This window comes from Wyeomyia smithii, chromosome 2, assembly GCF_029784165.1.
Source record: "Wyeomyia smithii strain HCP4-BCI-WySm-NY-G18 chromosome 2, ASM2978416v1, whole genome shotgun sequence".
NCBI classification, from domain to species: domain Eukaryota; kingdom Metazoa; phylum Arthropoda; class Insecta; order Diptera; family Culicidae; genus Wyeomyia; species Wyeomyia smithii.
Genome location: NC_073695.1, coordinates 186,438,398 through 186,461,196, shown reverse-complemented (window position 1 = coordinate 186,461,196; position 22,799 = coordinate 186,438,398). Strand labels below are relative to the sequence as shown.

At 39.7% G+C, this 22,799-nt stretch overlaps 1 protein-coding gene across 8 annotated transcripts in view; it reads right to left on the bottom strand.

Moving 5' to 3' along the window:
* LOC129725672 (protein Fe65 homolog) overlaps window positions 1-22,799 on the bottom strand; it is a 187,069-nt gene that overhangs the window by 101,303 nt on the left and 62,967 nt on the right. For all 8 annotated transcript variants that reach the window (XM_055681734.1, XM_055681735.1, XM_055681737.1 and 5 more), the window contains one exon: window positions 3,543-3,597. Coding sequence is in view for 2 of the 8 variants with exons in the window: in XM_055681735.1 (XP_055537710.1) it covers window positions 3,543-3,570 (28 nt within the window). In the remaining 6 variants the exon portion in view is untranslated. The remainder of the gene's footprint in view (window positions 1-3,542; window positions 3,598-22,799) is intronic.

Below are 22,799 nucleotides of genomic sequence, written 5' to 3'. Positions count from 1 at the left end.
TCAAAACAATCAGTATAGACCTAAGAAAACGAAAAAGGACAACGATTGGAAACTTGGCACTTGGGATAATAGGACTCTGCTCGAACCAACACGCGCAGATGTCTTGGCTAAAGAGCGCACGAAGTCAAATGTGGCGGTAGCAGCCATACAAGAGCTGTGTTGGCCAAAAACAAGAGAACGTGAATTCCGGGCGGTAAACCCGACCACGGGCACTTTTTCCAGTACCACATCTACTACAGAGGCGGTGACAGAGTGGAACGGAGCGTTTATTTCCTGCTACTAGGGAATCAAATAAAGCGTGTCCGGCGTGTATAGGTCCTTTAATGACCATCTATGCATATTGGGGATCGAGGACAGATTCTCGAAATACAGCCTTATCAACGTGTACGCGACGACAAACGATAAAACCGACGACGCAAAGGAGGAGTTCTGCGATCTTCTTCATAAAAAAAACACATGAAAATCGTCGTCGGAGAGCGCACAAGTCAGACGAAACGAATTCGCCCCGTTATTGGTAGGGTAAGCCTTCGCGCCCGGCTGTCAGGGATCAAAGACGTCTGGCCACGTTTCGAGGAATCACGCGGAGTCGGTGGTTTGATATTGAGTGTCTAGAAAAGACGGAGGAAAAGCACCAGATTTATGCTAACGCGGGGATAGGGTTAAGAACAGCAAACCGTGTGATGCGTCCGATGCGGGAGAGGTACAGGGAAGCTATAGCTGCCGAAAAAAAGGTTTCACCATCGTAAGAAACCGTGAACACTACGATCACGTCCTCGCGTAAACGGAGAATTACTTCACCAGACACCATACGAGGAGCTTCTAAAGAGTGATTAAAGAAATCAGGAACCGAACCGTGCCATGTCTAATGACAGGGAGGGGAAGCTGATAACCGATAAGCTCGCGTCGAAAACGGACATCGTGCGGCAGTTCGTGGACACCGGATACGCCCGTTTCGGCATCTACAACATCTTGGCACTGTTGGACAACAATCAGAGCATCGAAAAAAAAGCCCGGTTCTGGACGGCCGACGACCTTGAGCGACAAAAAGCTCTAAAGGATGCTGAAGAGAAAAAACGAAAGAAAAGTGGTTACATCCCTGCGTGCGTTTGGCTGGGAGGTCGGGGCAACCGGCCAACCAGTGAAAAACTACCTGGCAAACATGGACATACATGTCAGGAAGCGACAGTGCCCTTCGTTGGTCTCGGAGCTGCGGCAGTACCTGAATAAGAAGGTCAAGTAAATTTTCCCGGCAAATCGCAACTTGTTGGTGGTGATAGACGACGACTAGCGGGATACTTCGTATTTTACTTCCCCCACGAAGAAAGTCAACACCGAGGTGAAGTTCATTTCACAAATCAAGTTCCCGAAGAAGGTGCTGCTGTGGCTGACAATCAGCGAGAAGGGGATGTCGAAACCGCTCTTCTTTCGCTCCGGACTGGCCGTGAATAGGGAAATTTATAGTACGAACTGTCTGCCGGAAGTTGCGCCGTTCATCAAGAGATACCATAAGGCCGAAGACGCGGTATTTTGGCTGGTGTCAGTTCATTGCTCGAAGCGATCGTTGAAGAAGATGGAGGGGGTGAATATCGATGTGGTACCCAAGTTGGTGAATTCATCGAGGATTTTTGGGCAAACCTGAAGCGTAAGATCTACTCCACAATAAACGAGAAAAGAACTCAAAAACATGCCTACACGCATGTTCCTGTACGCCATGGCCATGTCCGTAAATGTTCCGGTTAACTGCTGCTCGCAAGGGCGCAGAATTTTTTCATAATTACCTTCCATAAGAAGTTTATTAAACTCAATTATCTGTCTTAGTTATTTTTTACCAACATCCGAAATAAGTCCATTTTTTCCCGCAAAAGTAACCTAGTTACTGGTTAGAGGGACTCATATGCCCTATCTAAAAGAAGGGACATAGACTCGACTCGAAGCGTCGCTCAATTCCGGATATAGAATCCTCCCTCGCATTTTGTTCCATAGAGTGAGGTTTCATGATCAAACCGTTGCAGGAAGCGTTGGTGAATACTAGCACCACAGACAAATAGACGTGCCTCTTCGAACAAAAATCCTGAAAAATCTTCGGCCTTTTTCGAAACGTTACACTCATGCGCCACCATGTGAGCTTATTGCCTACTAACTTGTTTTCGTACAACGGTTTTTTTCTTTGCTAATGGCTAATGTGCACGCTTGCTTAAATCAACACAAGCGACATTTCTGACGGTTTTTGTCTTTGATAATGAAAAAACACGCTTGCTTATGGCGACACTAGCGGCATTATTGCCCACTACGCAAAATTTCAAAATTATCGTTATTTTTGTGGTCGATGAAATCGTCATAGAGTAGCACGTCTGTTTGTCTGTCCATGTATGGTTTTCAAGCGGGATGATCTACAACGAACCGGATGTTTACCTTGAAAGAGATCCTCGACAAGTTTCGAGAACCCAACTGGTAGAAACATCATCTGTTTATAGACTCCAATGTTCGACTTATGTTTGAACGTGCCCTGCCAGCGAAACTGATTAAGTTGATACGTGCGACTCTTGACGGTTGATGAATTTGTTTACCTTAGTACACTCGTAACAAGTGATAACGACATGAAAATACGGATTAAGCAGCAATCAGAGCTTATTACGGATTGTGTAGCCAACTTAGGCACCGCAGCCTACAGATCCGCTCGAAATTTGCACGCTGATCCTCCCGGCTCTACGGTCACGAATCGTGGACGTGGAAGGAGGCCGATCGACGAGCGCTCGGCTTTAACATAGGACCCCCATGATCTGTCGCTATTAAAGTGAAAGTGAAGTTTATAGGTTAAAAATTGATATTTATGACTTGTTTCAGGGAGCTAACTCCTCAAAAAATCAAAATTTCATCAATCAGTTCAATCAAAATCAAGAACTCACACATGATAACCGTTTTGATCGGAGCTGTGGTTTGCATGTTATGATAGTTCTTTCACCATTAGATTATTCAATTTTTATTAAAGCCCTTTCAAAAAACTGATATTGAAAAAAGTCAATTAATTAAGAACAATTACGAATTGGTTGTTAAAAGAAACGCGAAAGATGTTATAGGGTTTACCAAAGAGGTTATACCTGCGGATTATACTGTATGCCATCACTGGACAGCTCAACTTTAATTCCACTTTATCAATAGTACAAAAAATACAGAATAATACAATAAATAAAAATACAATGGAATTTCGCTTTTGTCACGGTCAAAAAAACACTTTTCGGTAAATCTAGTGGAACTTTGGATTCGAGGAAATAATGAAGTTTAGTATTTCTTGTTGCATAGCAGTGAAATCTAACGAAAAATACTAAAATTTATCATTTCATCAAGTCCACAGCTTCGTTGGATTCACAGGAGACTTTTAGTGGCGCTTAAAAATTGCCCGAAAGTTCACAATTAATGCAAACGAAGCGGTCGCGGCGTTGTTTTAACTTGTTCTTAAAATTAACTTATATAGAACAATTCAAGACACTTCTCGCCTTTCGATATAAACTTTGTTACTAAAGAATGCACTTAGCGTTACTTACCATCTACCGGGCGTTCGTCAAAAAACATTTGATATTTTCGAATGGTAATTCATGGCTGGAAAGAAGAGAAAATGTTATAACATTTGAGAAACAATACAGTCAATCTTCGAAATAAACAATCTACAATACGTCATCCCCAATTGCAAAGTAACGACTCAAATGCCAAAACGAGGTAAGAGTATCATATGATATAATGCAATGAAAATCAGCAGCAAGTAGTTTCTATTTCCCCTTCAAAATTCTAACATTCCCCACGACTTTCACCCCAACCATCTTTTTGCCGTGAGATTTCATTCCTATGTGACATGATATGTCTTGCTATCAGATAGAAAACTATTTTTTCGCATTTCTATATTCGTCGCACGTTTCTGGAATTGCTAACGCTTTCTCTGTGTTATAGTGTCAAAAGCGCACTTCAGACATGTTGTTTTACGTCATTATGTCGTCTGAGAAAATACGAGTTCTCACCCAGAATAGTATATCACAGAAAAAGCTACCATAGCAAAAACTCGTACTATTTGGGTCCAACACTTCTGAATAAGTGAGTGAGATGCCAGATTACTATATGCTAGCACTGTCGTTGTATTTGCATAACACTACACTTGTTATTCAACAGCGTCCGCACATGAGAAAATAGTTTTTTCATTTGGATTCGATGGTATTTACCTTGTCTAATTGTGTGCTTTTAGGGGCATCGACATCCGATGTTTCAAGACGTGTAACAATATGCTTGCTGCGAAATTTGTTCGTACTTGAGAAAAAACTAAGTTTTTAGATAAACCATACCATATTTTAGTGACTGTAGGTGCCGTTCCGAAACGAGACAGATTCATGAAATTTAGTTAGATAAGTAGGTACTCCCTCCCAGTTGGTCTCGTCGAGGTATGTTGGCAGCCAAACAAGCTCGGGACGACTCGGGAAAAACTGTTAGTGTTAGTAGGATCAAAGCGCTAGCCCCGCAAATGTCCTGTACACTTAACAGTTGGCTGCGAAGTCTGTGTATAATAAACAGAAGGTCGAGTTACGAATCGGAATGTAGCACCAAGGCTTAAGTAGGTACAAGTTTTATTTTAAATTTGCAGTGTGTTAACAGTTAAACTCCCACATAAAAAAAAAACTTTCGGCTTTTCTCTGCGTTAGGAGCACTAACGATGTATGTAAATATAGATGTTTCAATGCGAATTGCGATCTATTTTTCTTGTGTTTTTATTATTTTAGTCTAAGTGGTTTCGAGAATATAATAAGAAAAAACTAACAGACACGATTTGATGTACTGCAAGATGAATTGAAGTGCTACGAGCGGGTATTCTTTCATATCTACTTTGAAAAGTAATTTCATATGGCCGGCTGCTATCTGTGTTGTTCTCGCGGAACGCGCCGGATGTGTGTAATGAGGGTTTTATGAGGCTTAATTTGCTAGAGTAATGATTCATATGCTTTCTTTTTAATAATACACCGACTATTTATTCGAACAGCAATCCAATATCCTTGTTTAGAAATGGTTAGAATAGATTTTTTCTCTGGTCGCTAGAGTGAAAACAAAAAGGTTTTTGGCTTGATTTTATTGTACAGTTAATTTCAACCCAGATGATCTCGAGATACGCTGCTGGCTTAACAAGCCAGTCGTTGTAGGTTCGAGCCTCGGCTCGGAAAAGACTGTTAGTGTCAGTAGGATCGTAGCGCTAGCCCCGCAGTTGTCCTGTTCACTAAGTAGTCGGCTGTAAAATCTGTGTATCAATAAAACAGAAGGTCAAGTTCTTTTAATTGGCTCCGTAAAACATTAATTTGTATTGTGCCGTGTCAAATAAATGTTGTGTGACCAAAAAACAGAAGGTCAAGTTCCGAATCGAAATGTAGCACCAAGGCTTTGCTTTTAATTTCAACCCATTCGTTCGACAACAACCTTTCGCATTATTCACATTCAGCAATTGCAGTGTATATTGCAGTGATAATCATCTCTATTATCGCAAACTATACCATCATCCAACGCAAAATTGTCCCATGCTTTGTAGCAGTAACACCATCACGCTATCCTGCTTTTATGCTCAGCGCGTTTGACTGCAACACCGAACACAATGTCATCCGCCGCAGTCCTCACGATGAAGTAAACGATGGGGAGACGCTTTAATTATTTCTCTAATAAAATTTATCGCCCCTTCAATGGGGTGCTGAGAAATTTTATTATTCCCGTGAACTTTATCCAGAATCTGTGCAGCTGATCGTGACTTGGTTGCAGAGAAAGTTTTTCACCTGCCAGGGAGCGTAGGCTGATCCCCAATGACCGCCGCTAGCTGAGCAAGAGGATGAGATTTAAGCGTGCAAGTTTTGCCTTCAACAGGGTCACCAGCGATGGCGTCGTTCTTTTAGTGAAACAAAGGCAAACCAAAAGCGCATTAATTGAGTTTGTCACGGCCTAGACACGCGAACTAATGCTCCCTGACGTTGGTCACCAGGGCAGCGACACCGGGATTTACCTGTAACTTTACTTAGAACTTGTAGCCGACGACGCGAAAGACATTCTCACAGAAGAATCGCAGCTCTCGCGATGATGCTCGAATACCAGAATATTGCTCATCCTTAATAATTATTCGTAGCACATTCGTTACTTGTAGAAGGCTATCACTCGCCAAGACGTAAGACGGGTAATTGTGATTATTGCACTTTTGTATTAGAGTTAATTTATACCATTCATTTGTTGCATCGCCTGTGTTGAGGAGCTCTGCATAGAAAGTTTTTGTATTTATCTGGGCTGTGTGAATATCAATAGCAACCTATTGACAGATTAACTCAAACACAGTTTTGACTTTCAAAACAAGAAACAATGCATTAGAATCTTCAAATGAATGATTAAATTTCTTGTTTTTCCACACGTTTACTCAACGTGTCGGAAAACCTACAATTATCATATCAATGATAATTAAACAGTACCGTAATTAGACCTGACGCCGGATTGTATCAGCAGAGATTTTTCGTTTACTTTCCTTTTTGCGCTTCTTTTGAGTGGAAGAATTTAATTTTCAAGACTTCGCAAACCAAACAAAGAAAAAACTTCATTTCGAGTGTTCCGTTGCGGTTTTTTTTTACAGAATTATGTCCGCTAGGACATATTGTTGCAAGTAAAGAATAAAAACCAATGATTCAGCCGTTCACTGAATTAATTCATGTTGAAAACTATCACGATCAAAGTATCGGTTCTAGACTGTGAATCGAGAAATTCGTATATCCGATTAATTTCAAAATTTATTTAGTTCGGAAACCTGCGAAGCGTGTAAGCAATTTGAACAGTCCTCCGAGAGTACTGTTTAAAGCTGAGTTATTGCTGAGACCGAACAAATCCAATGTCCCTAGACGACAGACGCCATTGTCAGCATGTGTACGAGTGTTTGTTTGCAATAATGAACCTTAATAAAGTATGGCTTCCTGCCGCTCCCAGCTAAGTTGAAATTAATGTTTTCGCCTCCTATTCGAGTACATAGTAGAATCACATTAGCTATCAAACGCAACTTATGCAACAAAACATGTTTGCTTTTTTCGCCCTTCAATTCAGAGTGACATTCCATAGTCTGATAGCCAACATTCGAACTAACTGTTCACGTTTTTATTTATTTGATATAAAATGGTCGAATTGCCGTTTTCTCTTGTGTGTCCGATGTACCAAATACTATGCCTCGCCTGTTCTGTTCAGAACGACAATCTCATGCAGTCTGAAAACCTGAATGGTTCTGTCGTGGTTTTCCGCTTTAGGAATTAATTTTTTTTGACAGATCGCCGCGTACTTACTTTAATAAATTTGTTCGCATCTGGAAAGATCTCATCTTAACCTGTCGGCGGGACGATACGAAAAGATCTTACAGCATTTTCTACTATGACAAAGATTTAACGAACAGCTATTTGATACTTCGATTCATTCACTGTTTCATCAAAAGCGAATTAACAGCAAGCTTGACAGTAAGAGATTGTTGTATACTTGTTGCTTTTCGTGCAGCTTATTTCTGCGGTAAATTTTCAGCTAATATTGAAAGTTGTTCAACCTAAGCATACATGAGAAACGTTATGACGAATTAAGATCACACGAGCGCTTGGCAAATTACCAAAACAACATGTACGTACACATGTTAAAGGGTAGCTGAGCTTCCCTGTTGCGTTGTGGAGGGGATTGAATTGTTTGCAGCTGTAATTGAATGATTGAAAATATGTTCTACAGAAATATCCAATTTAATAAAGTGGGCAGCAAAAATATATTTTTTGTCAACTTTTCAATAGTGCAATTGGGTCATTGATAAGTGTTATTACCAAATAGCACAGATTGCCATGACTTGCATGTCATATCGATGGAATAGTTACCCGCTATATTTGTTCATATGCAGATGAATGATTAGAAATGAAATTTTTTTGACGTAGGACTACGTTTATTTTCCTGTATGTACTTCTTCACTGAGACCAGATTCGTTGATCTATTGTGAGATATGCCCGGGTGTCTGCTGTATCCCGCACTTTTATTATTAACAATTCTGCTATTGACAAGTGACATGCTTATTATTATTATTTAATCAGTGCTTGTGTGTAATGTGATTTTTACCCTTCCTTTTACACGCTATCAGCTCTACTATCCGGAGCCTTCTTCCTCCTGCCAAATATCGCCAACTATAATTTCCTGGAGAAGTTTCGTTGTGCGTCCTTCTGGCCAGTTTCATTGATAAGAGGGACTTATTTATTGTTAGGAGAAAGTCACGCAAAGGTATTATACAAATTAAGCGTAAAGAAAGAGTGAGTGGTGGGGAAGCCTGAGAATAAACTCATGCTTGAGTGCTTTTTGACATCGAATGGCCTTGACTCTACTAAGATTCGAACCCACGACCATCCGCTTGAGAAAGCGAACTCTGTAACCTTGTGGCAGCAAAATATGCCCTCTTAAAATGTATATTATGTTACTACCACTGAAACGATTTTGAACGCCAGTTTCTTGAACGCAAGGGAAGGTTGACCAAACTTTGTGGTTAGTGTACATGTCTTTTCAATAGTACTTTAATGATGAGTTGTATCATTTTTGGTTTGGCTTCGCAGTATTTCACCAATCACCAGCTCGCTTCTTCAGCTGAGAAAAGGATGGTGAAGTGTAGAATCGTACGTGTAGATCTGAACACTAATGTCTTAATCGATAGGTGAAGCCTTTCCCAAAATATTAGTAAATTAATTAGCATATCTTTCAATTGCAAACCAGCGAAAACATTTTAACTAAAAAACAATAGCAAGAGTAGAGGTTAACCGATCACAAGCACGCTTTTTGCTTGCAATATTTTTAGACGGGTGTTGTAAGTGGCTTCACCTTTTTCCAAGTTATGTCGCTTCCCCAGTTTCGCAAGACGCAGAAATTTTATTTTGTATGTAATACGAATGTACGAAAAAAAGAATCTCATTTCGTGTTAGCAACCAGTGGAGGCAAGCCAATGGAGCTCTACGTCACACAACAAATTAAAACGTTGAATCGTGTTGCGGTTTGAAAGGAAGACAAACAGCTTGTTTCGGATATACATAAGTTGATAGCAGGAGTGTAGCACTCTCAGCCACGCAACAGTATATCACGCTATTGCGTGTTGCATTCTGTGACTAGGAATAACAACATTCTGTTCTATATTCGAAATGCTGCTGTGAAGTCGAACTAAACCGTCTTTGTTAGAACGTTTTAATATTTTTTATGAAGTGTAATGATGATTTATCCAAAACGAATCAAGCATTATATATATTGTGTGACCATCGCTTTTGAAAGCAGCCATTACCATTGCCATCCACAAAAACGATGAAAACAATCCCTATCATGAACACCACATATATCACTAAAAAGTTTGATGAAAAATAATTTACTCAGTCCCACGCGCAAATGTTTTGTGGTGCCAAGCCACATCAGTATTGTGCGAAATTAGCTCAACTTTTATTCAAATTTTAAATATGGATAATGAACTTACGTTGGCCGTAACGCTAGTGATGCTCTGCCGTACCACTGAAAAAAACCGAATGGCGAAATAACATTCCAGTTAATCAACCAAAATTCTTACACGGAATCCTACTCTCTAACCAATGGTGATACCACCTCCAAATAGGTTTGAACCATTCTTCTATCAATGAAAACTAATGTTTTACGCAGTTTATATTTTTTTTTAAATTCACATCGTGTAACAGCATAGCAGTATATAAAATACTACAAGGTATACAGCCCTAGGGGTTGTATGAAATGGTGACGTAGGATTAAATATATACACTGGGGTCGCTTTTTACGCGGTTGGTTGTACCGCATCTAGAAGACTAGGTTAGATATACTTATACTAAACTTAATCGATACCGCGTAAAACCAATCTTCCGAATCGAGTAGAAATAATCCGCGTTATTGTAAAAATATCCCGTTTAAAAAAACGCATAAAAACAACCCGCGTAAAAAGCGACCCCAGTGTATATGCGATAAACTGTTCATAGGCAACACTACCGTTTATATTTGATGGTCGTTATTGTAAAACTAACGATGCATGAATACATGAAAATTTTACACTAGTAGTAGTTGCGAAAATTCTCACAACTCTTATGTTCAAGCATCTAGAGCTCTGAAAAGAACCGATTCCATAATCTTCAGTTAGAAACTCGTGCTACAGAACGCTGATGATCGCACCATCGGTAGCTCTTGACCGCGCATAATAAAGTTTGTTCTCCGCTGTGCCCTCCAGTAGCTGTGCCAGCTAAATATCCTGCAGCGTACGATGGTAACTGTTGCTGCCGTATGCAGAATAAAGGTAACATGTTCCGCAGTGCCTAGAAGTTGACTCGTATGCAGCTTTCGTTTCTCATGTCGCGTACCTCTAACAGCTATCCTCCACTCGCTATTGTGTGACAAACTAGACTAAAGCTGAATTTTCTACACGCAGTCTTCTGTATCGAGTTCAGCGTAGATTTTAGTCATGAGGGCGTGGCCACGCAGTTTCGAGAAAGACAAACGGAACAAAACACTTTGTTGAGTCAAAATATGTAGGCAGTGGAATTCGTTCCGTCCATGTTATTGTTATCCGTGCTCGGGAAGCAAGCGAATAGCGAGGGAAATGTATGGGAAAGCTTAACCTTGGAACTTTTCACCTTTTAATGCAATAATGTTAAACATTATATCAAACAATTGTTACACGTTTTATCTATCCACCGACATATAAATGACTAAGATGCATAAAGTCGTTCACTTGCTATCGTTTGAAATCTGACGCAACATTTGCCAGTTTCTTTTTCAATTTCACAAAATGTAATCTAGTATAGAAAACAAAGGCGTAGTTCTACGTCAAAAAAATGAGCGTTGCATACCATTCCACCAATCAGAAATTCGAGCAATTTTGCTATAGTGTAATAGAAAAGTATATATATTAACCCGAGGAAATATTTTGTCCAGAAAAGTCCGTACCAAATATAATGTCTGCCTAACACTCAGTTTTCTTTACTAAAAACTAAAAAAAAATTGACACCCCAATTTCTAATAAGATGTAGCAAGATCTGGAATCGGTAATTTAGAAGTACGCTAGAATTCAAACACCAATTATCGAAAAAATAAGCTAAAATATGCTATAACTTTGTAAGGAAAAATCCTGGACGCATGTGGTCTCCAACAAAAACGTGTGATTTTTATGTCCAAATGCTTGTTTAGAACGTTTTCTTGTAAAATATAACTAACAAAAATTAGGTACAAAAAACTAGCTTGAAAGCAACTTTTATATAACGTACCCTGTAACTCTGTACCCAAAGGGGAGATAAGAATTTTGTTTGTTCAGCAAAGTTTCATATTTTTGCACGTTCTAAAGCTTTGCCAAATTAACCATTCCTCTATCACCTAATACAAAAAAGTTAGCGTTTTTAATATATGAAAACCTATTGTAACATATGCTCGCCGTATTCTAATGGTATTCTAAAGGGTGGATTGGAACAAATGCAACCTACAAGACATCATGATTCCACTCGCCTCTTTTTAACCTATCCATTCTTGAAGCTATCGAAAAAATAAGCAAAAATATTTTATAACTTTGTGAGAAAAAGTCCTGGGGATATATAGTCTTTGGCAAAAATATGTGTTTTTTGTGTCCTAACAATTCCTTTGAACAACACTCTCGTGTAAAATGCAACTAACAAAAGTTAAGTACAAAAAAACTAACTTTTAAGTAAGTTCCATGTAATATACTTTATAACTTTGTACCGAAAAAAGATAGGATTTTCATTTGTTCAACAAAGTTTCATATTTTTTAATCTTCTACAACTTTGCTGAATAAACTATTGTTTGACAACATAAAGACGCTGGAACCCTCTTTTGCAAATATTTCCAACAAAAATCGATGGCAAAGTTCTGATGAGAACTTGAACATGTTTTGTTTTGTAGATTCGTTTTTCATGCGATTCTTTTACTTTTTGTCAACAAACATTATTTTGAATCTCGTTTTTTTTTATTCCCGGGTCCCGGGAATTCCCGACAAATAAAACTTTTCATTTTCGTTTCCCGGGAATATTGCAAACCCTAGCCGTGTTTAAGGACACACTAATATACCAAATCCAAAGGAGGAAAAACACAGTTTTTGCACACCTAAAAAATACTAGAAAACAGCTTCATTTTCATGTTTTCACTGTATGTTTATCGCAGTCAGTTTTTCGAAAATTAAAAAAAATGCGTCACCCAAAAAGCAACGTCGTGAATTGATTTTGCGCAAATATCTGAAAAATCCTCAACTCTCTTATCGGGATATCGGGAAACAACTCGGAATCGTGCAGTCAACGGTGAGTCGTGCGATTGAACGTTACGAAGAAACTCTAAAGGTGCCGCCACACGGACGCTAATAAAGTAACAAGCATTTTTTCATCCCTGAATAGTGGACTATGAACTATTCGGGCATGACGGAGTAGTTCATGGTCTCTATGTTATGGCTTTTGACAGTACAATCCCGCGTTATGATGAAAAGAATGCCTTTTGCAATCAACTATGACTTAGAAACTAAGGGAATTAGCGCCCGTGTGGCGGCACCTTAAGCATCGAATGTAAGGAGGAATGCGGTCATCAAAACCGTATTGTGAAAACGTTTAAGTGGAATCCCAATGCTTCGGTCAGGGATGTGGTGGAAACTTAAATCTGTTTTAGTCTTTCAGGGTTACAGAGTCCGCTCTAACAAGCGGGTGATAGGTTCGAATCTTTGTAGAACCAAGCCATTTGGTGGCAAAAGGACTTTTAAGTATGGGGGTATTCTCAGGCTCTTCCACACAAAACTTCCCTCCAGACTTAACATTCACTGGTCTAAAGCATCGATAATGTTATAGACTATAGCACGTTATACGCTGTTAGTGTGATAGCTTGCAGTAGGGTATGATAAGGTCGATAACAAAGGACAATGCCACAAAAGATCGTCAAACTACTGGTCGCAGTTGGGTCCATACAAAAGCAAAGTCTTTCGTTCCAAGACCCAAGGACCGAAAGGAACTGCATATGTTTAAAGTGTAGAAGGCTCCAAATCGTGACGAACGGCAACATACGATAGGAAAGTGAAGAAGATGAGACTTATGTCAAGGCGGACTCCCAGCAGTTTCCGGGGCAACAGTTCTTCACCGCCCAGCACATGTTTGAAATGTCGGAGGAAGTAAGGAAACAGAAACTTCTAAAATGTGCTCGAAAAGATCCTCGACCTGATCGGGAATCGAACCCGATATCACAGTCGTGTGGAAGAGCTAGCCGATCGACATCGCTAACCACAGAGCCACGGGGACCAAACTTTGTGTCAGTACTCAAATTATGTATTGGAGTGTACGAAAAAAAACAGGGTCAATTCCGTACCCCAGGACATGAACGCCCCTAACGCACTTAAACTAAGGCCCATCTAAAAATACTAAACTATTCTGAAGCAGGCACGGAAGCATACCTAGGTCAAATCTGAGGAAGACGTGGAGCAAAGTGTGTTTTCGTATAGAAGAAGCTGCGGCCAGATAATAAAAAGAACCAAATAAGTAGAGTGAAGCTTACGGTAATGATATTGAAGTTGAAGCTTACTTAGCTGAAGCTCTCTTATCGAATAAGTTAATGGCATTTGGTGTTGTGGATTACGATTTTCTCATTTTTTATGTCGGCATCAAAATGACGTAACATTTCTACGCACCCCGCTCTTATGCATGATTTCTCCTGATTCCTAACACCCACCCCTGGAAAAGTTACTGTATGTATACATAGCTCCTTCAGAAACATTCCAATGATACTCATTGGAACATGATTCTACTGCACATTCCGTAACATCATTAATGATGAACAATTTTATTGCATTCGTTCATCAACTGTCGTGAAAAATAGATAACCAACAGCACATGAAAGCTTGAAAGCGCTTGAAAACATAAATAGAAGCTAAAAAAGCTTCTGCATGCACACTTTTGACATTTTGTACAAACTGATTCAACAAAATGAACACCATCAGCAGAATGAAAGCGAGAAACTTTATCTACCTCCCACGGCTGCTATTACTATACAAAGTGTAGTATGTAGCAACATGGAGCCAGAGGCACGTGAATTATTCACAAAGGTGAAGAACTGAGCAAGCGATATGATTGAAAGTAAGAGGTTCCCGTTCTTTCATTCGCTCCAGTGGAAAAACGTTCGGATCACGTGTTCCTGGCGAACGAAGCCTTGAAACTGCACCGTATAGTTGTGACAACAATAAGTGCAATGTAGCAGCGAGCTGGTAGAAAATTCTTAGCTTAACGAGCAGGGATTTCCTGTTCCCGGAGCTATGGCGGTACGATATGCAAGTGAGGGTTCGAATAACATGCACTCTTGGCGGACTAAGACACCAACCAGAGTTCAACGTAGAGTTTGTGCAAAAATTTTCACGTTCATGGCAAACGGTTCTGCAGTCGCGAAGGCCACTACTGTGGAAGTTCGACGTACACTTTGAAGGTAATCTTGAGAGATAACATGGAAGAATCTGTGCTAATGGAAATGGTGTCTCGAATCTTACGTGAATACAGCTCAGCATGATACGACCAAGTTATACTTTAACGGGGATACCATGATTTTAAAACATTTTTCTCACTCATAAAGCACACAAGGAGGAGCAACACATTTATAATATCGACATTGCGTGTCAAACTGAACTGTCGGTCTTTTTGTTTCGAAAAGTGAAAGTCATTTGGATAAAAACTTTTCCAATTATCACTAAAACCGTAGCAGCTCGTGATGGAAATGAACGACAAGAGGGTTTTCCTTGTTCTTAGTTCCAGAAACAAACAAACGATAGCAGCAACAGTATCAACAGGAAAAACAGAAAAAAAACTAACGCTCAAGGTTAGTTTGCTTTAGTATGCATGGCACCGTTGCACAATATTACATACACCGCAGCGGGCGATTCGTTTCCATTCCCGTTTGATATTACTCGTATTTATTCAAGCCTCCCACTTCTCTACCCACACTTTTCAAATGATGATGGTTCTTGTACTAGCAGAGAAGCCCAATTTGGAACGGTAAAGGACCCGTATGGTAGTGAAAATGGGTTCTGTACCTTTTTCTTGCGCAACAACGACTGTAGTTGGTACTATGGGATAGTTGCAATAATGATAAATCGAGAAAATCATGAAATTCTCGATTTGGCGTAAAGAGATAAAGCATTACATGTTCATTAATTATTACTGTACAGCATCAAATATTTTCTCGAATTGTTTCTACGCTATTGGTGAAATTTTGAACATCACTTTTGTAATTTTCTTCCGAGGAAAAACTCATCTGCCACCGTTGAAACAGGATGAAACTTTCAACAAAGACAAAGACTCCATTCTTCTAATTTTCGAAGCCATTGTGCTGACGTGATGGGCATACAAAACGACTTGCAGGCGCGGTAGTAGCAGCATATCACACGATTTGGATGCGCATGAAGCGAGGCATATTCTTCTCCTTGCCTTGTTCGTTACTGTGTTCTACATCAGCGAAATATTCGGAGGAAAGCGATGGTTGCCAAAGAGATATTTTCCGTTTTTTCTCCAGTTTATTGCCGGTGGCTGGCAAACGTGTTATAATAATACTGCATTATGCCGGTACTCAACTGTACGACACCCGGTCCGCTTTTTTTCATCTTTCTGTGAGAAAAAAAATGAATTTTCTTCTGCAATGAAAATTTTGGCAGCAGGTACAACTTTTCCATAAATGCATTACGACGAGTAGCAAATCAGAAGAAAAAGTTTGTGCAGATATATTTGTCGAAAAAATAAACGAGTTTTCTGCTATTTGCAGAACAATTTGTTTCGTAAGGTCGTCCGGTAACCGTTGACCTTTTCTGAACTTAATTAAATTCTAGACTTGTGCAGAGTGCAATCTTAATCCGCATTTTTCGCTTTCGGATGGTGATTTTTAAGACTGTTTTTCTGATAGATTTATTGGTAACATTACATTGTATGTCACATTAACGAAGCGCGTAAAAGTATTGTAAAATTTGAAACATGGGACGATTATGTGCACACGGGTAAAAATATTTTCCCGTTTTCATGACCTTTCAGGTAACACATCGCTGTCGCATGGACTCATAGAATCATGAGTTATGACTCATGATACCATGGGTTGGACTCTGAATATCATGAGCTACTCAGAGCGTTTTTATAAATACGACTCATGACTGCTTAAAACGTAACACATATCTGTCAAACTGTGCGCCGGTATATTCAGTGATTGCAAGTTTAGAAATCGTGATTAATACCGAAGGTGGACTAGCGTATTTCATGTGCAAAACAAGGTTTTCGCGAGTGAACGTGTTGATAAAACATAAGACGAGTGTCCGGTTGCATAAATTTACTCAACACAATATTATCAAGTGCGGTTAAAACTGAAACAACTGTGGCAGAGAACAAACGATTGCTGCTAGAATTGATGGATAAGAAGCTGTGCGGCGAGTGTCATCTGCCTATTAATGATTTGAAACCAGTGCCCCGCGGTTTCTGCGATGCCTTTTGTCACATCGGCTAGCAATGTTGTGAAATTAACGGTCGTGCCCACAAGGATTTGTTCGCACAAGGGAAGGCAATGCTCATTTGTCCCGCCTGTAAAGATAAATTAGGCGGTAGAAGAATTCGTGCCTATTTTGCCTAAATAATGTGCCGGCTAACTCGATCGATTTGAATGATCTTTCGGTTGCATCTGTCACCCCCGCACCCTAAACCAGTTAGGTGGTGGTTGTATTCGCTTCGCATGAACTGTAAACTGCAGATTGGTGAAATACCTGTGTCTTCGCCAACCAGGTTTTCTGGCAAATTTCGCTAGCGGAAATTTGGAACTGTAAACTATCTTGACACATCACTGAAGTTGAGCATAATAAAGACTTGTTTTTTTACGTAGAACTACATTTCTCAGGAAGATCGGCTACATTTGGGTGAGAATGAAAATATAAAAACGGAAAAGGGGACAAAATTTGTGTTTTTTAATGCTTATAAGCCGCTTAGTTTCCAACGCATTCCCGTCGTTTTTGTAGCAATCAATTGAAAATTATTCATGCATGAGCCCCCAAATACAGACAATTGTAATTTGATTATTTGAACTATTGTAGGTAGCGAACGGCTTCGGCAGTGGTTCAGATTGGTGCAGAAAACCTGCCGAAGCCTTTCGCTACCCTACTATTGAAAATTGTTATTGAAAAGTGTTAAAATAACAAGAAATAAAACAAAATTTATCAAAAAGTCTTGAAAAGCAATCAGTTTACTAGTGAAGGATGGGTGCTAACTATGTAGCAGCGGGCAGCAGCGATAGCGAATACCAGTAGCGGTTGGCAATCAAAATCTGTCTGTCGTCAAATTTTTAGTCCGAAAACAGCTTTTAACGTCAGGAATAGCACAGAGATGGGATCAGCATCATATCCTAAATTGAATTAAAAATCTAATTGTCCTTTTAAGGATGAACTAAATAGTCAATTGAAGAGTTAAAATCTTGTCGTTCATACATTACACCTTAATCAAAATGTTGGTGTGCCTTGATATAGACGATTGTAAATTCGATATGTTCTTAATGTCTCAGTACGAGTTCGAAATTTAAATGTGCACCAAGGAACAAATAACTGAGTGACCATCTTTTTTATAAGTAGACCCTGTTGATGTTCTCCACAATAATGCGTAGGAGCCCAGTTTAAAGCAACCATCAACGTCAAACATTAGTTCTACTATTCAGGATTTCCATGATGTTCAACATATCGCTTTCTGAAAGAATTTGAGGCGACATTTTGACGACAACTTATAAACATTTAAGCATCTGATAGGAACAGCTTTTACTACATTTACACAGTTTACCTAACTATAATCGATCCGCTGCATCACGCCACGCCATTCCGATGCGTCTTGAAACAATTATTTTTGGCTGAACGTGCTCGCGAGTAGGGGAGTGCACGCGAATAAGACCGTAAATAGGAGTGTGTGTCCATGGTTTCGGGAGCGAAGAAAACAAGCAAGCGTCAACACTCGGTGGTGTGAAATGAAGGAAGTGTAAAAGAACGAGAGACAGTTCGAATGGTGGAGGTACTCCATTTTGTGTGTGATTTCGGTAGCGGTGAGAACACTACTCGGAGTATCGCATGCTTGTTTAGAGCGAGTTTAGCAACACTGGAGCATGCAACCATAAACCATTTGTAGTTAAAAAAACTTTAAAACAAGTTGTTTTCCTTGTTTTGTGTTGCAAAATAATTTTTTTTGTGTATACTTTTATCGGTAAGATAAAACTGTTATCTGCAACTTTTCTGAAGAAGTCACACCGATTAAACAAACCGTTCTGTCTCTAAAAATATTTTTTAACCATCCATAAGGCAATCCAAGGGTGACGTTTCACTGGTTGTACGTTTGTAATTGTTTCTTCAAGTTGCAAAACCAAAACACAACCAAACACAAAATCTTTAAATGCCGGAAAAAGAAATCTAAAGTGATATTTTATAATTGGGTAAAGGATTGTCACTAACCATACTGGAGCAACCGATCGTTTGTTTTTCGTGCTTTTCGATCCGGGTTGCATCCAAGTTGCGACCGTTCGAACATACCTAAGGCTGTCAAAAGTTGAAAACTAACTGAAATTAGCTGACCGCACCTGTCTCGTCAATTGCCTTAGCAACATCCATAAATTACGTAACGCTAAAAACCCAATTTTTGGACCCCCACCCTCCCATATGTAACGAAAAGTAACGCCAAAACCTACCCCCCATAAAATTACGTAACGCTGTAGAAGAATACGCCAAATAAAAATGCTCATATTTGGAAAGTCTCCCCATGGATTTTTTGTTACGTAACGCTGATCTTACCTCCCCCTCCCCTATATAACAAATCGTAATGCCAAAAAATATATCCCCCTCCCTCCTATAGGTATTACGCAATTTATGGATGCCGCCAAATTATTCGTGACCAAAAACAAAAAATAATAATAGCACAAAATGACATCTTCAGCCCATAAGAACATCTATGCAAAGTGCAAATGCAATGCTATGCAAATGACATTTAAAAAAAATAGATGAGAAACATTTTGTGTTCTCTGATGTCATCGATGAAGATTGACAGTACTTTTTTAAGAAAAAATAAAATCCGTTAGGAAAAACCGATCCAAAATGGTTGAAATGTTATTATAAATTGATAAGGGTATCGAACGTCTTTGGCAGGTTTTTGCATAATACTGCTGCAGAAAAGCTGCCAAAGAAAACTTATTAATTTATGTTTTACTTTGTTTTGCCGTGCAAATCATAAATAATACTGACTGTCAAACTTGTTACTACAAACGTAAATCCTCAAACCCGTAACGGTTTGGCATCTAAGACCGTGAACAAAATTTGATCTTTTACGATTTTTAGTTTTAAGTTGAAAAATTATAACTTCAATAATTCATAATCATGAATCAAATTCCAACTTATCAGAGTGATGAATCCAATTCAAAGTTTATGAACTTTATCCTAAGTTTAATGAATTTTTATTGTAGTTTCATGAAATAAATTACTGACTTCATAAACCAAAACACGAATTCAAATATAATGTCTAATTTCATTCGTGGAACGCTAGATCACATGAATTATATTTTCAGTTTCGTGATCGATAAATCATGACATTAGGATTTAATGAACCAAAGTGAAGTTTCATAAATTAAAACCCAGTGCGCACAAATGACATGTTGGTGACTTTTAAGAGAAGATTAATATTCGTATTAGAAATATGTTCTGTAAATGGTCAGGAATGCTGAAAAAGTGTCGAAATGGCGGGGCTTACAGCCCTATACAATTTTTTGCATTTACATGTTTTCAACTGTGTGATATTTATAGGAGAAAGCAGAAACGTTTCTAATTTTGTTTTAAGTTGTCATCGCGAGTCGTATTTTTATCAACACATTCATGAATATTTTTCGTGACAAAGTTCTAAAATAAAATATACTGTTCGTGACCAACTCCCGACCATTACCATTCAATTTTTTTTATTTCGCCGATAAAATTTAGAAATGATTGAACGTGTACATATTAGCAATAACATAGAACAAGTTGAATTTGCGATGAATGCCAAAAGCTATTTTCAAATGCAATCCCATTTTCATGGAGAAAGGTTGTCGCCTACCCCTTAAAAATTTCGCGCGCCTTCCCAAAAATTAGGTTTTAGATAGTATTCGTAAAATTATAAATATTTTAGAAACACTAAAAATGAAATTTATTGTTTTTTTCAAGCGTCTGTCTGTTAATGGATAACTCTTGTTGTAATTTTGTTACAAAATATATGAAAATTATCAAGGAAAACTTCTGAATCATATTATGGTTTAATTTTATAATATATGTACTACTTTCGTCAAGCATTGCCTCCATTTTAAAGAGCCAACAAACTTTAGGTGCTCGTCACCAATTCTTGGTGACTTTCGTAAAAAAGATGCATTCCTCTTAATAACGGTTATGGATCATTTCTTTATTCTTCAATAAACATCAATTAATACGGGGACTCTTTTGAGACTAATCGAACGTTAGTTTCAAGAAATATGTGACCTTATTAATTTCAACTAATCTTTTCGAAGCTACTTCGAAAAAGTATAGTTACTAAAATTCCGCGAAATTTTTGAAAAGATCACATATTCATAACAACATTTGACATGAGCGGGGGCCTAGTGTGGTTGGTAACGTCTCCGCTAACCACGCTCGACGCCTGGGTTCGTATCCCACCGCCGACATAGGTGTCGATGGTTGTGAGGTGGCGTGATCCACTCACAACCAACCCAATTTGTCTAGATTCAATCCTAGCCGACACCGGGAGATTTTCTGAGGCGAAAAATCTCTGGGATCACGCCTTCCATCACATGAGGAAGTAAAGCCGTTGGCGCCGGTCCGTTAATAAACGGGTCGTAAGTTAGTGTCCTGGGTGTGGAGTCGCCTCCCTGGGCGTTGGTGATTGGCCACAACAGTGGCGGAACTAGACCGACGGAAAATAAGCGAGAAAAAAAAAAACATTTGACATATTCTGTACTTCAAATTATCACCGTGACTACTTAATGGAAAAAATAATTTCGTTTCCCAAGTGGAATAATTTCGCATGTGACCCTTCAGAGAAGAATAAATAAATTTTAGTTCAATTATCACAGAGACAAAATAAAAAAAAAATTGTTTTAAAATCATAGCGCTAGTGTCTTTTGTAAGAAAACTAACACAAGTTTTTCTATAAAAAGTAATGGTTACTCGCGTACAAAAACTATTTCTTTCATTCCGAGTTGTGCTCTCGTCGTGTTCGGTCGCAATTTCATTTCGATCTCGATAGTGCCGACCAGTTAATCGCCTTCAAGGTCACCGTGCATTGTATTGCGTGTGCACTGCTGCTCGTTGCCGTCGTCTATTGAAGACAAAGGAACGCATCATCGCCTATTGCTACCGTACGCCACAGACGGTACGTTGTGTCGCTACTGCGAGAGATCCAGTACCCGGCGTACTGCTGTTTGGCTGTACTGGTGCTGCTGTGTGGCTGGAGCGGCTGCAGGTTTTGCTAGCGGACTCTTGTGTGAAGGACTGGAGATTGGCATCGCCCGTGCGCTGATTGCGGTGGAGAGCGGCTGCAGAAGATAAGTAGTTTTTTTTCTTGGTTTTTTTTTCTACAATATTATTTGTTGATTGGCATTTTGCGTGTGTGGCTTACGCGTCCAACATGGACGACGAACGCGGGGATGAAAACCCGCTTGTTCTACCGCCTAGCCCTCCCGGATACAAAGTTTCAAGGGTAAAGAATGAAACCCCGCAGGAAGCTACCCATCGGCTTAAGCAGTATCCGGAGGGCAAAGTTGGTATTGGGGCTGTATTTTTCCGGCCGAAAGTGAAAGCATTGAACACAATGCAAATATGTAAAGATCTGGCACGGTTTACAGCCGTGACTGAAATTACCAAAGTACGCCCGAATAAGCTGCGTGTTTTGGTGTCCGACCTCAAGCAAGCAAACGAGATTGCTGCTTGTGAGCTCTTCACGCGGGAGTACCACGTGTACATTCCAGCTCGCGTAGTTGAGATTGACGGTGTGGTCAGCGAATCGAGTCTGACTGTCGAGGACCTGTTAAAGGCTGGAAAAGGCCTTTTCAAGGATTCTAGCCTTGAACCTGCCAAGATACTTGAATGTAAGCAATTACATTCAGTATCGCTCGACAAGGGTGTAAAAACTTACACCTCTTCAGACTCTTTTCGCGTGACTTTCGCCGGGTCTGCTCTGCCGAGCTATGTGCTCGTGGACAAGGTGCGTCTGCCCGTGCGCTTGTTTGTACCGCGGGTAATGAATTGCCTCAAGTGCAAACAGTTGGGCCATACGGCCTCCCACTGTGGCAATAAAGCACGTTGTGGCAAGTGCGGAGAGCAACATGCGGATGACGCCTGTAATAAGGGTGCTGAAAAGTGCCTTTATTGTGGGCAGACTCCGCATGAGCTGTCTGCATGTCCCGCGTACAAACAGCGCCAAGACAAGATCAAGCGGTCTCTGAAAGAGCGCTCTAAGCGCACTTTCGCAGAAATGCTCAAAGAGGCCGCTGCCACCAAACTGGTTTCCCCGAATCTCTTCGAGGTCTTGCCATCCGATGAGTCTGATTCTGACGATTCAGTTGGGGAATCTTCTTTTGTTGAACCCGGGAAATCTAGGAAGAGGAAAAACATTTCTTCTCCTAGGCTTCCTAGGAAAGGACAGAGAAGGTCGCCATCTGAAGTGATACTAAGAAACAAAAAAGTGCTGTAGAAAATCCGAAGCAAACTCCTCCGGGATAGGCAAAACTGAATTCAAGTAAGG